The 13,494-nt window shown below is 52.9% G+C and overlaps 2 protein-coding genes across 10 annotated transcripts in view; one reads left to right on the top strand and one right to left on the bottom strand.

Annotated features, from left to right (window-relative positions):
- The window catches only part of LUZP1 (leucine zipper protein 1), a 102,648-nt gene extending 91,008 nt beyond the window's left edge, over positions 1-11,640 (top strand). For all 6 annotated transcript variants that reach the window (XM_004741215.3, XM_045063936.1, XM_045063937.1 and 3 more), the window contains 2 exons: positions 3,088-6,272; positions 7,721-11,640. In XM_004741215.3, coding sequence (XP_004741272.1) covers positions 3,207-6,272; positions 7,721-7,876 — 3,222 coding nt within the window. In that variant the 5' untranslated portion in view covers positions 3,088-3,206 and the 3' untranslated portion in view covers positions 7,877-11,640. The remainder of the gene's footprint in view (positions 1-3,087; positions 6,273-7,720) is intronic.
- A 1,262-nt stretch (positions 11,641-12,902) lies between these two features.
- Positions 12,903-13,494, bottom strand: part of KDM1A (lysine demethylase 1A) — a 61,038-nt gene continuing 60,446 nt past the window's right edge. For all 4 annotated transcript variants that reach the window (XM_045063938.1, XM_045063939.1, XM_045063940.1 and 1 more), the window contains one exon: positions 12,903-13,371. In XM_045063938.1, the coding sequence (XP_044919873.1) occupies positions 13,186-13,371 (186 nt within the window). In that variant the 3' untranslated portion in view covers positions 12,903-13,185. The remainder of the gene's footprint in view (positions 13,372-13,494) is intronic.

Genomic DNA, 13,494 nt, shown 5'->3' with positions numbered 1-13,494 from the left:
CAATGTCTTTTCAAGTCCTTTGCCCAGCTTTAAATCATGTTACTTTTTTTTTGTTAAGTTGTAGGAGTTCTTTATATATACTCTGCTTACTAATGCCTTATCAGACATGTGATTAATAGTTACTCTTAACAAGTTCTAAATTTAGTTATAATTACTCTGTCCTCTTCCCTCAAACTACAACTTTTTAAGAACACTTGAATCCTGATTTCTTTCTTTATGACTTACATGTTATTACCCGGCATTTTAGTTCAGTTCCACTTTGGTTTTATCCTGCCCTAGCCCTCCTATCCCCAGTTAATTTTTGTTTACTGTTTAACTGAACCAGTCCTTGTGTGGGTTAATTTCTTTGCTTTCCTGGAGCGCGCGTGGGTGGCTCATTTGGTTAAGTGTCTGTCTTCAGCCCAGGTCATGATCTCAGGGTCCTGGGATCCAACCCTGGGTCGGACTCCCTGCTCAGTGGGGAGTCTGCTTCTTCCCCTCTGACTCCCCACACCCCCCACCACTCACTCTCATGTGCTGTCTCTCTCAAATAAAATCTTTTTTTTTAAATTTATTAATTTGACAGACAGAGATCATAATTAGGCAGAGAGGCAGGAAGGGAAGCAGGCTCCCCGCTGAGCAGGAGCCCGATGCGGGGCTCGATCCCAGGACCCTGGGACCATGACCTGAGCAGAAGGCAGAGGCTTTAACCCACTGAGCCACCCAGGCGCCCCTCAAATAAAATCTTTAAAAAACCTCTTTGCTTTCCATTGCTTCTTGCATATCATGCCTGCCTTAAGTGATCAATTTCTATATTCACTTTTTTTTTTAGATTTTTTTTGAGAGGACATGTCCAAGAGCAGGGGGTGGGGCTGAGAGAGGGGGAGAAGCAGACTCCCCGTTTGAGCATGGCATCCAAAGTGGGGCTTGAGCCAAAATAAAGAGTCCGACATGACACTTAATTGACTGAGCCGCCCAGGTGCCCCAGTTTCTATACTCTGAAGTACATCCATAAATAGCTTTTTCAGTGAAGGTCTATTAATAATAAACACTTAGGTTTTTATTTTCCTTTTTTGTTGTTGTTGTTCTGAAAGGGTTTCTAATTGTATCTTGTTTCATACTTTGCCTTGGTATTTTCTTCTAGGTTACGATTATTTTCCTTTTTGTTACTTCTCTTCTCTTGGTGGTATCCTGCTGTATCCTTACTTACGTGTCTAGGTGCAGATTTAACTTTACTACGCTGCTTGGTTGGGACTTCACTTCCCAAGTGTAAGGCTTCCCATCTTTCATCAACTCTTGAAGAAACCGGTAGTTCTTCAAACATTACATCACCTTCATTCTCTCTGTTCCTTCCTTTTGGGTCGCACATGAAAAACTTCCTCATTTTTAGACATCTTTATTTTACTCCCCATCTATTAACCTTTCTTTCTTGTCTTTCCTTCCTTTCTTCTTCAAGTAGGCTTAATGCCCAGCATGGAGCTGAATAGGGGGCTTGAACTCAGGAAGCTGAGATCAAGACCTGAGCTGAAATCAAGAGTCAGGTGCTTAACCAACTTAGCCACCCAGGTGCCACATGAGACTTTCTTTCACAAAATCTTTTTACGTTTGTGCTGCCCTTTGTAATCTTGTATCTCTTCTCAAGCACTGTACTCTCTTCATTTGCACTGAATTTGCTATTTTTCTTTCCATTTGTTAGTGATTCTTTTTGGTTAATTTAAAAATCTTCTGATCTTAGTTAATGCCATCTCTTTCTAATCTGGTTTGGATGCCTTCCTTTTTTTTTTTTTTTTTTTTTTTTTTTTTTTTTTTAACTCTAAACACTAGAATGTGCTTAATTTAGGGTCTCTATCTTATGAACTTTTGTTCTTATTGGTATAAATATCCTTTGTTCAGTCATAGTAAAAGAGCGGTCCTTATGGTTTTTTGTGGGTTTTTTAAAGGTTTTTGAGAGAAAGCAGTAGAGAGAGAGAGCATAAGTGGGGTGCAGAGAGAGAGGGAGAAGCAGGCTCCCCGCTGAGCAGGGAGTGTGACGCTGGGCTTGATCCCAGGACCCAAAGGATCATGACCTGAGCCAAAGGCAGATGCTTAACTGACGGAGCCACCCAGGTGCCCGTCTTTGTAATTTAGAATTGTAAACCCAGGGTTCAGCAGGACTTTGTGTGGAACTCTTGTGTGACCTGAGTAGAGGGTGTATCTCTCCAGAGTATTTCTGTTTACCTCTGGTAGGTTTCCCAGGGATTTTACCAGGCTGAGACCATTTTAGGTTAGATTGTCAGCAAGGACAAGTTGATACCAGACCACTCAAGGCAGTCTAAATTTGAACTCAGAACTCAAGTGAAGGCACGACCCAAATTAGAAATTCTCTAGGGATACAACCCTTTCTTTCTCCTCTCCCAGAGCCTAGGTCCTATTATCTCCCTAATGTCAGTGAGGTGATTTTCTTTTTCACTAATCTATTTTTTCTTTTTAAAATTTTATTTATTTGACAGAGAGATCACAAGTAGGCAGAGAGGCAGGCAGAGAGAGAGGGGGAAGCAGGCTCCCTGCTGAGCAGAGAGCCCCATGTGGGGCTCGATCCCTGAGATCATGACCCGAGCCGAAGGCAGAGGCTTCACCCACTGAGCCACCCAGGCGCCCCATTCACTAATCTATTTGTTCCCTGAAGCTGTCATAGTTCTTGATAATCTTACGATTATTTACTGCTTCGTTACCAAGAGGTTTCTACACATTATCTCGGAACAGTAATGGGGAGAGATATGGTAAGGATCATTATACCCATTTTACAACTCAGTAAAACTGAAGCTGTTTACTTAGTGATTTGCAGAAACGTAAGGACAGTCCTGGGATTGGGTAGGTGGCACACGGTAAAGATGCGAAATAAGGCATCCCTCTCCTCTGTATTTTTGCCATGTGGCCACGGATAACATTCTTCATTAGGATTAAACTAGATAATCACCTCAGTACTGGTCATTCCTGCGGGATTATTAAAATTCATTCAACACACTTGAGCACCTGCTATGTTCTAGGCACAAGAATGAAAAGAACGGGGGGCTGAAGTACAGATGTTAGATCTGCTGCCTGACATGCTTTCTGCTTTTCCTTCTGTAGACTGATAATGGTCTCCAGCTGCCAAAGAAGGCTGTGGACACCAAGAGAAAGGTAACCATTTCTCGTCCCCGCGAGTGGAACTGGATGCCTCTCGGGGTGCACAGCAGCTGGCAGCAGGCATGGCTGAACTTACAAGCTACAAGGATACCGCCTCCAGCCGCCACCTGCGGTTTAAGTTACAGAGTCTAAGCCGCCGTCTCGATGAGCTGGAGGAAGCCACGAAAAACCTCCAGAAAGCAGAGGATGAGCTCCTGGACCTCCAGGACAAGGTGATTCAGGCGGAAGGCAGCAACTCCAGCATGCTGGCGGAGATCGAAGTGCTGCGCCAGCGAGTGCTGAGAATCGAGGGCAAAGATGAGGAAATCAAGAGAGCGGAGGACCTGTGTCGGCTGATGAAGGAGAAGCTGGAAGAGGAGGAAAACCTCACGCGGGAGCTGAAGTCCGAGATCGAGCGGCTTCAGAAGCGAATGGCCGAGCTGGAGAAGCTGGAGGAGGCCTTCGGCAGGAGCAAGAATGACTGCACCCAGCTCTGTCTGAGTCTGAATGAGGAGAGGAACCTGACCAAGAAGATCTCCTCCGAGCTGGAAATGCTCAGGGTCAAAGTGAAAGAACTGGAATGTTCCGAGGATCGCCTGGATAAAACGGAGCAGAATTTAGTGTCAGAGTTAGAAAAGCTAAAGTCGTTGACTCTGAGCTTTGTGAGTGAGAGAAAATACTTGAATGAAAAGGAGAAAGAAAACGAGAAGCTGATCAGAGAGCTCACCCAGAAACTGGAGCAGAACAAAAAGATGCACCGAGATTATACCAGGAACGCTTCTAATCTTCTGGAAAGGAACGACCTGCGGATTGAGGACGGGGTCTGCCCCACGCCGCCCTGCAAAGAATCCAGGAGGAAGGGCGCTCTGGACTATCTCAAGCAGGTCGAGAATGAAGCCAGAAACAAATCCGAAAACGAGAAGAACCGGAATCAGGAAGACAACAAAGTGAAAGACCTTAACCAAGAGATCGAGAAACTTAAGACACAGATCAAACATTTTGAATTTTTGGAAGAAGAGCTTAAGAAAATGAGGGCCAAAAATAATGACCTTCAGGATAATTACCTAAGTGAACAAAATAAGAACAAACTCTTGGCCAGCCAGCTGGAGGAGATAAAGCTACAGATCAAGAAACAGAAGGAGTTAGAGAACGGGGAGGTGGAAGGGGCGGAGGCTTTCCTGCCCGGCAAAGGCAGGCACGAGAGGACGAAGTTGAGAGGCCACGGGACTGAGGCGCCTGTGTCCAAGCACACGGCCCGGGAACTGTCCCCTCAGCACAAGCGGGAGAGGCATCGCAACAGGGAGTTTGTGCTCAACAATGACTGTTCTCTGGGCAGCAGGCAGGTCTCCTCTCCTAGCTTCGCCAACAGGAGGGCCGCCAAAGCTTCCAACGCGGGGGCAGCTGCGGACAGCGGGGCTCAGGAGACGAGGAGGACCGAGGAGCGATACGCGTCGGGCTCTTCTCAGAGCGAAGGCAGGAAGGCCAGGGAGCAGCCGTCGGTGCTGAGCCGCTACCCGCCCGCGGCGCAGGAGCACAGCAAGGTTTGGAAGGGCGCTCCCAAGCCAGGAGCCGAGAGTGGGTTGAAGGGAAAGGTGGAGAAGACAACACGAACGTTCAGTGACAATACCACTCATGGGGCTGTTCCCAGTGACGTACCGGGTAGAGGTGACAAGGCTTCTGACACCTCCGCAGAGGCCCCCTTTGGCAAGAGGGGGCAGGGAGCCGGCAAGGGAAGTCCGTTAAATCAGGCTGCAGACTGCGGCAGTCCGAAGGGGATCGGATCCCTGGCCTCGTCTCGGAGATCTTCCTCAGAAGGGCTCTGCAAGGGCAAAAAGGCTGCCAGCGGCCCAGAGGCGGATAGCAGTGCCCCAAATTCTAAGCCTCCACTCTTATCAAAATATCCCTATAGCTCCAGAAGCCAAGAGAACATCCTTCAGGGCTTCTCAACCCCAAATAAAGAAGGCATCGATCAACCCGTAGCCGTTGTGATGGAAGACAGCAGTCAGCACGAGGCCCTGAGGTGCCGCGTCATCCGATCCGGGGGCAGAGAGAAGGCGGACTCCGATGACGACGGGGATGCGGCCTCTCTGGTTACTGCCAAGTTGGTAAACACAACCATCACGCCGGAGCCGGAGCCCAGGCACCAGCCCAGCTCGAGGGAAAAAGCCAAATCGCGAGGAGGACTTAGAACCTCCCTGTTTGAGAATGATAAAGATGTCGGGACAGAAAATGAATCCGAGAAGCCCGTCAGAGCCTCCGCCAATGCCGTCGAGTTCCCAGATGCCAACGGTGCTGGGGTCAAAAGCCAACGGCCCTTCAGCCCCAGAGAGGCCTTGCGGTCCAGAGCCATCATCAAACCCGTCATCATTGATAAGGATGTGAAAAAAATTATGGGGGGATCTGGAACCGAGGCCGCCACGGAGAAGCAGAAATCCACCTCGAAACCAGGCCCCAACAAGGTGACGAGCAGCATAACCATTTACCCCTCTGACAGCAGCACCCCGCGATCCAGCCCGGGCGAGGCCCCCCGGGAGAGGCACACGTCCACCAGCAACATCCAGGTGGGGCCGGCAGAGCTCACGGCGCTCGGCAACCACGTCAGCTCCCCCTTCGAGCTCTCCATTCACAAACACGACATCGCCCTGCAGTTCGCCGAAGCAGAAAGGACGGCAGATGGGCCCCCGAAGAACAGGCCCGAAACCGTGGTGTCTCGGAGCAGCATTATAATCAAGCCCTCGGATCCCTCGGAGAGAAACAGCCACGCAGCCCCAGCGGAGACAATCCGGTGGAAAAACCACAGCGCCCCTTCCGAAGCGGGCTCTGCGGACGCCAGGCACGTCACGGTGCGCAACGCCTGGAAGAGCAGGCGGGACTTGAACTCCTCAGAGGACCCCCCAGCCCGAGGAGGGAGAAGCGCGGAAGCTGCCAACGCCTACACCCAGAGGGCCGCCACGGACTGCTCGGACCTCGGGCAGCCCAGGTCGCACGTCTGTGAGCAGGGCACTCAGAGGGCAGGAAATTCAGGGGACGCCCCCGAGCTCGCCTCCAGAAGGACCCAGAGTAGCCTCACTGTGTCCGAGGTGCTCAGTCGTCGGAATCGGGTGGGAGATGCCGCCACTGGGGCAGCCTGGAACCACACGGCCGGCGCGGTGAGCCCCCCCACCCTACTTCCCCTCTCCCTCCCCTCCTGGCGCTTTCCTTTTCTCTGGCCAGCGGGACTCAGGACTATGGGGCCGGGAAATACCGGGGAGAGCCGGGCTGCTCTGAGAGTCGCAGAAGGTATTTGGGCAGGGAGCAGCTTGAGTTTCCCAAACCCTTTTCCCAGGCTGTCTCTTCCGTACTCAAGGCCACACAAAAGGAAGAGATCTGGCCTCCTTCCCCTGGGTTTGCCAGAGTAGCCAAAGGAACTCCCCTTAAAGCCCCACAGAGCAGCATCTAGAAGCCCAGGAAGCGGCGGCCGGAGAGGAGAGCCGGGGAGAGGGTCTCCCCAGCGGAGCCCGGCTGGCTGCTGGCATGCGCGGCATGAGCACGAGGGCTTTTCCTGGGCCCCGCTGACATTCTTGTGCCCTCGGGTCAGTCACTTTTGCCCCAGACACGCGTCTAAGTGATCGTATCCTCCGTCTTGAGGGCAGCGCTGGCACAGTAGGCTCGTTCCAGGAGCGAGAAAGCACAACCGCCGCCTCGTGTGAGGGTCGGAGCGTCAGGTGAAGGGGCGGCCTCTGCGAGTGGCTGGATCCGGAGCCTGCGAGGACGCAGGACGTTTTGGACGCAGATGTTGTTTCCTTTTTAGAGGGCACGTGACGGTGCGCTAACGCGAAATGCCCTGAAAGCCCTCACTGAGCGTCTGACATGCACCTCCCCACCGTCTCAGTCTCTCCAGGAGCCCCGCGGGCAGGTGTTAGCCCCGTTTTTTAGATCTAGAAATGGAGGGTCAGAGACCCAAAGTGCCTTACCTAAGGCCGCCTGAGTGAATTACTGGAAGAGCTGAGATGTGAATCGAAGGTTCCGGTTTCTGAATCACGCACTTTCTACCCTGCCAGCTTGAAACTTGCTCACTCATACTTGAGTTCTTCGATCTGCATTTGCTCGAAGGACCAATGAGAACACTGAAAAGGCAGAGTTTTGGTACAAGAGGAGTGAAGGGGAGGGGGTATGTGTTTAGGTCCCCGAAGCTTTGGATATCAGAGAGGAGAGATATGTACGGACCTGAAAGGGAAGGGCCCTGGCTTTTTGGTAGTTTATAGGTGGGAAGTAGGAGGAGCCTGACCTGGCCTCCTTTTCAGGGTACTTTCTTGCTCCCCAAGCAGGGAAATGGCTCACCCCAGAAGCACGCAGCCTGCCCATGAGGAACGCAAGGAGTGCCGGGCCCCTGCTTATGGGGCTGGCCCCGTGCCCCCATCCCAGGCCCTGTCCTACCCTACAAGCCCCAGCAGCCTGGGGGTGTGGTCTCTCCTCGTTTCCAAGGGATGTTTAAATTGGCCCGTCCTGTGGTCTGTCTGCACTCTGCTGGGCTGGAGAGGACCCCGGGGTAGGGAATGAGCGGGTCTGGTCACTAGCTGTTGTCCTCCACAGCTCACTTCTGTCCTTTTTGGCACAGGAGGACGGGGACGACTGCTCACCCGGTGTCCACAGGCGACCGCACAACCCCCTGGAGCGGTGTGAGCTGCCTGCGAAGCCAGGGCCGCCCGAGTCGGGGCGCGCCCGGGCCGAGGAGCGGTTACGGCCAGCCCGGCCCTGCGCCGAGGACAACTGAGCCGGCTGGGTGAGGTCTGCTGTCTCCTCTGCTCCCGCTTCTCCACTCTCCTGCCTTCCTGCCCTACGAAGGATGCAAGGCCCGTTTACCCGGCTGGACGCCGGGCCTTGGCTGGGAGACCACGGCAGACCAGGCTGCGGCTCAGGTCGTTTTGCCACCTGGCCAGGGGGGCTCCGAAACTACAAGCTGGACATAAGTCACGCAGGCCCAGCCTTCCCCGATGCATGAGTCCTCTCTCCTCATCCCTGTCCCCAGGTCGCGTGGGCCCCGCTGGCCCCCAGTGGGGAAAGCTATAGAAAGCCCTCGTGCCCTCACCACACAACCGCAGCCGAAGGCCCTTCTCTGCTCCTCGGGGGGGCAGAGGGCACCCTTCCGTGCGGCTAGTTTCTTAGTCTCTTCACCGCACCCCGTTTGCTCCTTGTCGGCTCTAGGGGCCCGAGTACCCGCTGAGACTCAGCAGCCGTGGGCTCCACCAGGGCGGGGGCGGGGCACCCGCTCCTCTCCCCTTGGGCGCTCCTCAGACTTGGACAGCGGGAGGTCTGTGCTGCCTCTAAGGGACTGTGGGGGCCACCTTCAGGCTGCCGCTTCTCGGACTTGGCCCCCTGGGGCGGAACACACGGGTACCCACCTATCGGAATGATGTCCTCCCGCCCCTCCCCTGGCTCTCCGCTCACCTTCCAAAGGCACCTGGAAGCGCACAAGCCTCACGCATCTCCTTTCCTGGGCACCAATAATGCTGCTGGCACTGCCTGCCCCTCTCCCTCAGCTGGAGACTTCAGGCCAACTCCGTCATTTCCACCCTTTGGAATATTCCGGAACTAAACTGGGCCTGACCCAGCGGACTCTGCCTTCTAGAAGTGCCCAGCAAGGGGGAAAGTGGGCAGGGAGAAGCGTCTCCCGTCACTCCACAAAGCAATATTTCCATGAGAGGCATGGACTCGTTCCTCTCTTCGCGTCCGGGGAGGAGGTGTTGCACTTTACCAGGCTGCGGCATTCCTACAGAAGCGGGCCCTTGGCTTCTGCGGACGGTCATTAGGACTTCACTGGAGGACAGCTCATACTCAATGCCTATCGAGGGCCCCAGGTTTGTACAGTGCAAAATGCGGCAAAGCTTTCAGGAAGCCACACAAACAAACAATTGATTCGTTTTCTTATACCATTCACGGGGGGTGGGGGGGGAGACAGTTACAAAGAACCATATATTCTTGGCACGGCTTTTTGTGTAACAGTTCGAAGAAGGGGTCCCTTTCCAAAGGCTGCTTGTAATGACGCAGACACTGTTCCTTCCTAGGGGAAGAGCATAGCTAGGAGTCAGAAAAGCTGAGTTTTCTTCATGGCTTTGTACTGTGTTGCTGTGTGACTTTGGACAGGTCACTGTCTGTCCTCTTGGGGCCTCAGTTTCCATATCTGTAAAATGAATTCTTTGAAATGGTCTCTAAGGGTCCTAAGCGTGACATTCTGAGATTATTCTGTTTACACTGTCCTGTGGGGGCTCCCTCTGCTTCTGGAAGGTAGCATCCAGATGGGTTCAGGGAAGGGGTCTTCTCTCCTGCCACGTTTTCGAGGGCCTTGTTCTTTCCGCGTTCTAACATCATGCGGATGGACTCCACGAAGCTCGGCCGGCCTCAATCTTCTGGTCTGTGAGAGGAGGGACTGGATCAGATGGCTTCTGGGTCCACGCAGCTCACAGCGCTCCCTGGCTTTCGGGACCCCCCATCGGCCCTCTCGTGTTGCTGGCTTTGCGAGCGTCTTCCCGGCCTGCACTCGGTGGGAACCAGTGCTCCTCATGCCCGCGTCTGCCATCAGACCTGGCGACCCTGGCGACGGCGCGGGGCACACCTAGCTTCCTTTCGGGGGCAGGAAAGTTGTGCGCCGACTTCCATTTTTGGGAGTGTTGCCAGTCGAAGGGCATTGCCGTGTAGCTTCTCTCTCGTCCACTGTGCTGCCTCACACGCTTAGTTCAAGATGCTCTTTCCAGAACCTCTTCCTGCTGCTGCTCCCCGGAGCACTGGCTAGAAACTAGCTTACCCAAGGCTGCAACCTCTCACGTGCAGCCTCCCTGCCGTTCCTCTTCACTGGATGGCAACCTGGAGAGTCCGAAGGAAACGGGCCTCTCGGCGGTCCGCTGAGGTTACAGGAAACGAATTCTGCGGCTCTTCTCTGCTGGTAGAAACAAAAGGGTGCCAAGCCATGCCTACAGGGATGTCGCCAATAATTCTCGTCTTCGGGCGTTGGAGCCCTGGATTCTGGTGCTGTAGCTCCTGGTGCCAAAGTCTGGATCTTTCCACATTGCAGCAGCATCAACACCTGCCACTCCCCAGAATGCTCTGTGGAAGGGGGACAGCTGTGGTGCCCTCTTGCTGGGGGCTGCTGTCTTAAAAATCTGAGTGCAATAGGGTTTGATTGTAACGATTATTTCAGGATAAATATTGTGTTTCCTTACTCTGCATACTTTCTAGAACCATTATAAAATAGATTTTATTTTTAAGTGTCCTCAGCATTGCAGACGATACCATGTATAATAGCAAACGGAGGCCGGAGGCTCGGTTCCTCTGGGTTTCAAGTGGCTGGCAAGGCTGGCTCTCAAATTCCAAAGTTCGAAGGCCCCTTTCTGAAAAGCAGCCTGTGTGGGACCATCTGGAGTTCACGGTCAGGGCTCCTGGGGGAAACCTCACCAAATAGGGGAGACCTAGTAATTAAATAGCTGTCCGATCAGCCAAACAGCCCTGCTGTCCCAGCCGACAGACCCACTTTCAGTGCCTCTAACTCCAGCTCTCACTGGCCGGCCGCTAGCTGCGGGAGGGCTCCCGGGGCGCCTGTGCTCAGAGCTGCGTGGTTGGAGAAAGTACGGGAGGTGGCTGAAGGCCAGAGGCCGCGCGCTCACCACTCTGGCACTCAAACCACCCGAGGAAGCTGTAGGGGTGGCGGGCGAGGAAGCCGTGGCTGTTTCTGCTTTAGCCTGACAGTGAGCCAGCGCGGGCGGACGGGGATCTGCAGCGGGGCCGCCGCTCTGGCCTCGGTCACCGGCGAGTCCGCACAGAAATCCTCCTCCCCCTCCTCTGTCGTCTAGGACCTGGGACCCTGGGGCAGCTTTCGTGCTCTACGTGTAGTGGGTCAGTGGCCAGCGCTACCCCCGCCCAGTAAGGAACAGGGACCCAGAGCCTCTGTGGATGTGGGATTTGTTGTTACTCTGACAGGACTGCTTGGGAAGAGCTGCTTTTAGGAATTATCTTTTGACAACCCCTGGGGGGGCCCAGGGTTCTCCTCGAAGCCTCACAGCCAAGACCATAGGAAAGGGGCCCTATTTTCCTGCTGCTTCACAGCTCAGAACATGTACTGAAAGGAATGTATTTTTAAGAGAATAAAGTCTATTTTTTTGTATTTTAAAGACTGGGAGGGCTGGGAGAGTGGCCCTCACAAAACTGCCGATGCGCGTCAGAGACCCCTCTGCTGGGGGGCTCCGTCTCTCAGTTCACGAGTCCCTCTGCTCGTTTCGGCAGGCGCTCTGGCCTCAGCCCTGCCCCTTGGGAGTCCAGGTGCAGCAGCTTCTACGTTCCTGCTCCAAGCCTGGGACCAAGGAGGCTGGACCCTGTTGCTGGAAACCAGGGCGACGCCATAAGCAGGGACTCGGGGCGCCTTGGGTGCATGTGTATTAGTGGAAGCTGCCTGTCTGCACGTATCCTCGGGCTCGAATGCTGGCTGCTGGCTCTGCTGTTGGCTCTGCGGCACAATATGTAACAATAAAGCTCCCTAGTTTCCATGTGCTCGTGTGTGAGTCCCTGGTGCCATTTCTGTCGTCACCTGAGTACAGCTGTTGTCTGGGCATCGGCACTGCTGGGGCTTGGAAGAGGACACGCCTGACACCCAGCAAACGGCTGCTGGGATTTTAGGCTTGTCTGTCCTCACGTGGAACGGTCCTCTGTCTCAAGGTGCCTATGCCATTTATTTAAAAAACAAATGTTTTAAAGCACCTAATGTTGGACCACCCACCTGCGGTAACAGTATGAGGGCAGAGCTGTGCCTTGTTTTATTTTAAACACAGGTCGTAGGTCAAAGTCTATACACTTTCCACCACTCACCCCGGTCCTGGTGTACAGATTCGTCCGCCATTATTACTCGAAGACTCCATTTTCATCCTATCGTTAGCCCACCTGTGTAACAACCCTCAAATCTAAGAATAAACCTCATTTAGGCTAATTATAAGGAAGAACTGACAACACAAGTAAAAGCAAACAGATAATGTGCGTGTTTTTGTAGTAAAAGTGTTAAGAGCCCTTGAGAAGGAACAGTTACTGTTCCCTTGTAAAAATGTTTTTACCTCGTATGGCAAAAGGGAATTCGCAGACATGAGTAAGGATTTTGATTACGAATGAGGAGAGGATCTGGGTGGGCCTTAAATGAAATCACAAGTATCCTTGTACGAGACAGGACTGGAGAACAAGCGAAGCAGGGACTGGAGTGATGTGCTCTGAAGAGCGAGGAAGGGGCCGCAAGAAAGCTAAAAAGGCAAGGAACTGGAATCTTCCCTCAGCGCCTGCTGTGGTCCTCCACTAGCAGCAGTGACAGTGGTAGCTAAGTCACCTCAACCCTTGACCTCCTTGCGTAACACCTCCTCAAACTTCTATGCCAGTGTGCTGGACCCAAGAGTGGAAAGTTAGCACAGACCCATGGAGGGAACCTGGGGAGTAAAGCCAGAATGGTCTCTCAGAGATCCACCCAAACTCTGTGCCTTGTTTTATTTTAAATTTAAAAATTTTAAATATTTAAAAATTCCTCTGATTTCTTAGGCTTGACCTGTAGCTTCACGCTCTTGGCGCAGTGACCCCACAGTCCCAATGGGGAACGCCCTCGTTCCAAGGATCACGAAGCCTTTGCTTCTGCGGGGCTCCCCTCAACCCTACCTTCAGACCTGGCCAAACCATCTGTTGTGCCTTTGTATAAACATCCTTATTTAAACATGGAGAAAACTGGCATTTCTAAAGGCACAGCACCCGTTATATAAATCTAAAGGGGAAACAATGAGAAAGAATTTTATATGAAGTTTTATTTTTAAAATATAAAAAACCACCACACACCAAGAGACTACGACATCCTCTCACAACGCCTGCTTACCTCAGTCTTGAGGAAGAACACCGACTTCCACACTAACGGACAACTGCCCCTCTAGCCCTAAGTCACTCAAAGGAGACCACCACCTTGGCCACCTGGCATCATGAGTTCCTTAGTGGGATCCAGTATTGCTCCAAGAGCTCTGCTCACACGGCAGAAGACTCACAGTGTCTGCTTCCCTCAGAACCCATCAATCAGTCTCACATGCTTGGGGACTGCTGTGCGGGGACGCCTGGTGTGGCCTGGCGAGGCAGAGTGTACATGGCCCCCAGGAACTGGTCTGCAATCCTTCCTGCTTCTCGCAGTCCACTCAGCAGAGCGCCGTGGACGGTGGCTGGATAATTCCGGATCGTATGCTCTCCAGCGAAGAACAGTCGTGGAATCGGCTATTGCAGGTAAACAAATGGAGAGAAGGATCAGCCAGTCGCAAACGGGAACTTTTCTTTTTGTTGTGTTTTAACTGCCAGATTCCTATCGGCCTTCGAAGGCTACCCCGCCAGTCACAGATC

This window comes from Mustela putorius, unplaced genomic scaffold (genome assembly GCF_011764305.1).
Source record: "Mustela putorius furo isolate JIRA1106 unplaced genomic scaffold, ASM1176430v1.1 tig00003853_pilon_pilon_pilon, whole genome shotgun sequence".
Classification (NCBI taxonomy): Eukaryota; Metazoa; Chordata; class Mammalia; order Carnivora; family Mustelidae; genus Mustela; species Mustela putorius.
This window is presented reverse-complemented; position numbering and strand designations above follow the sequence as displayed.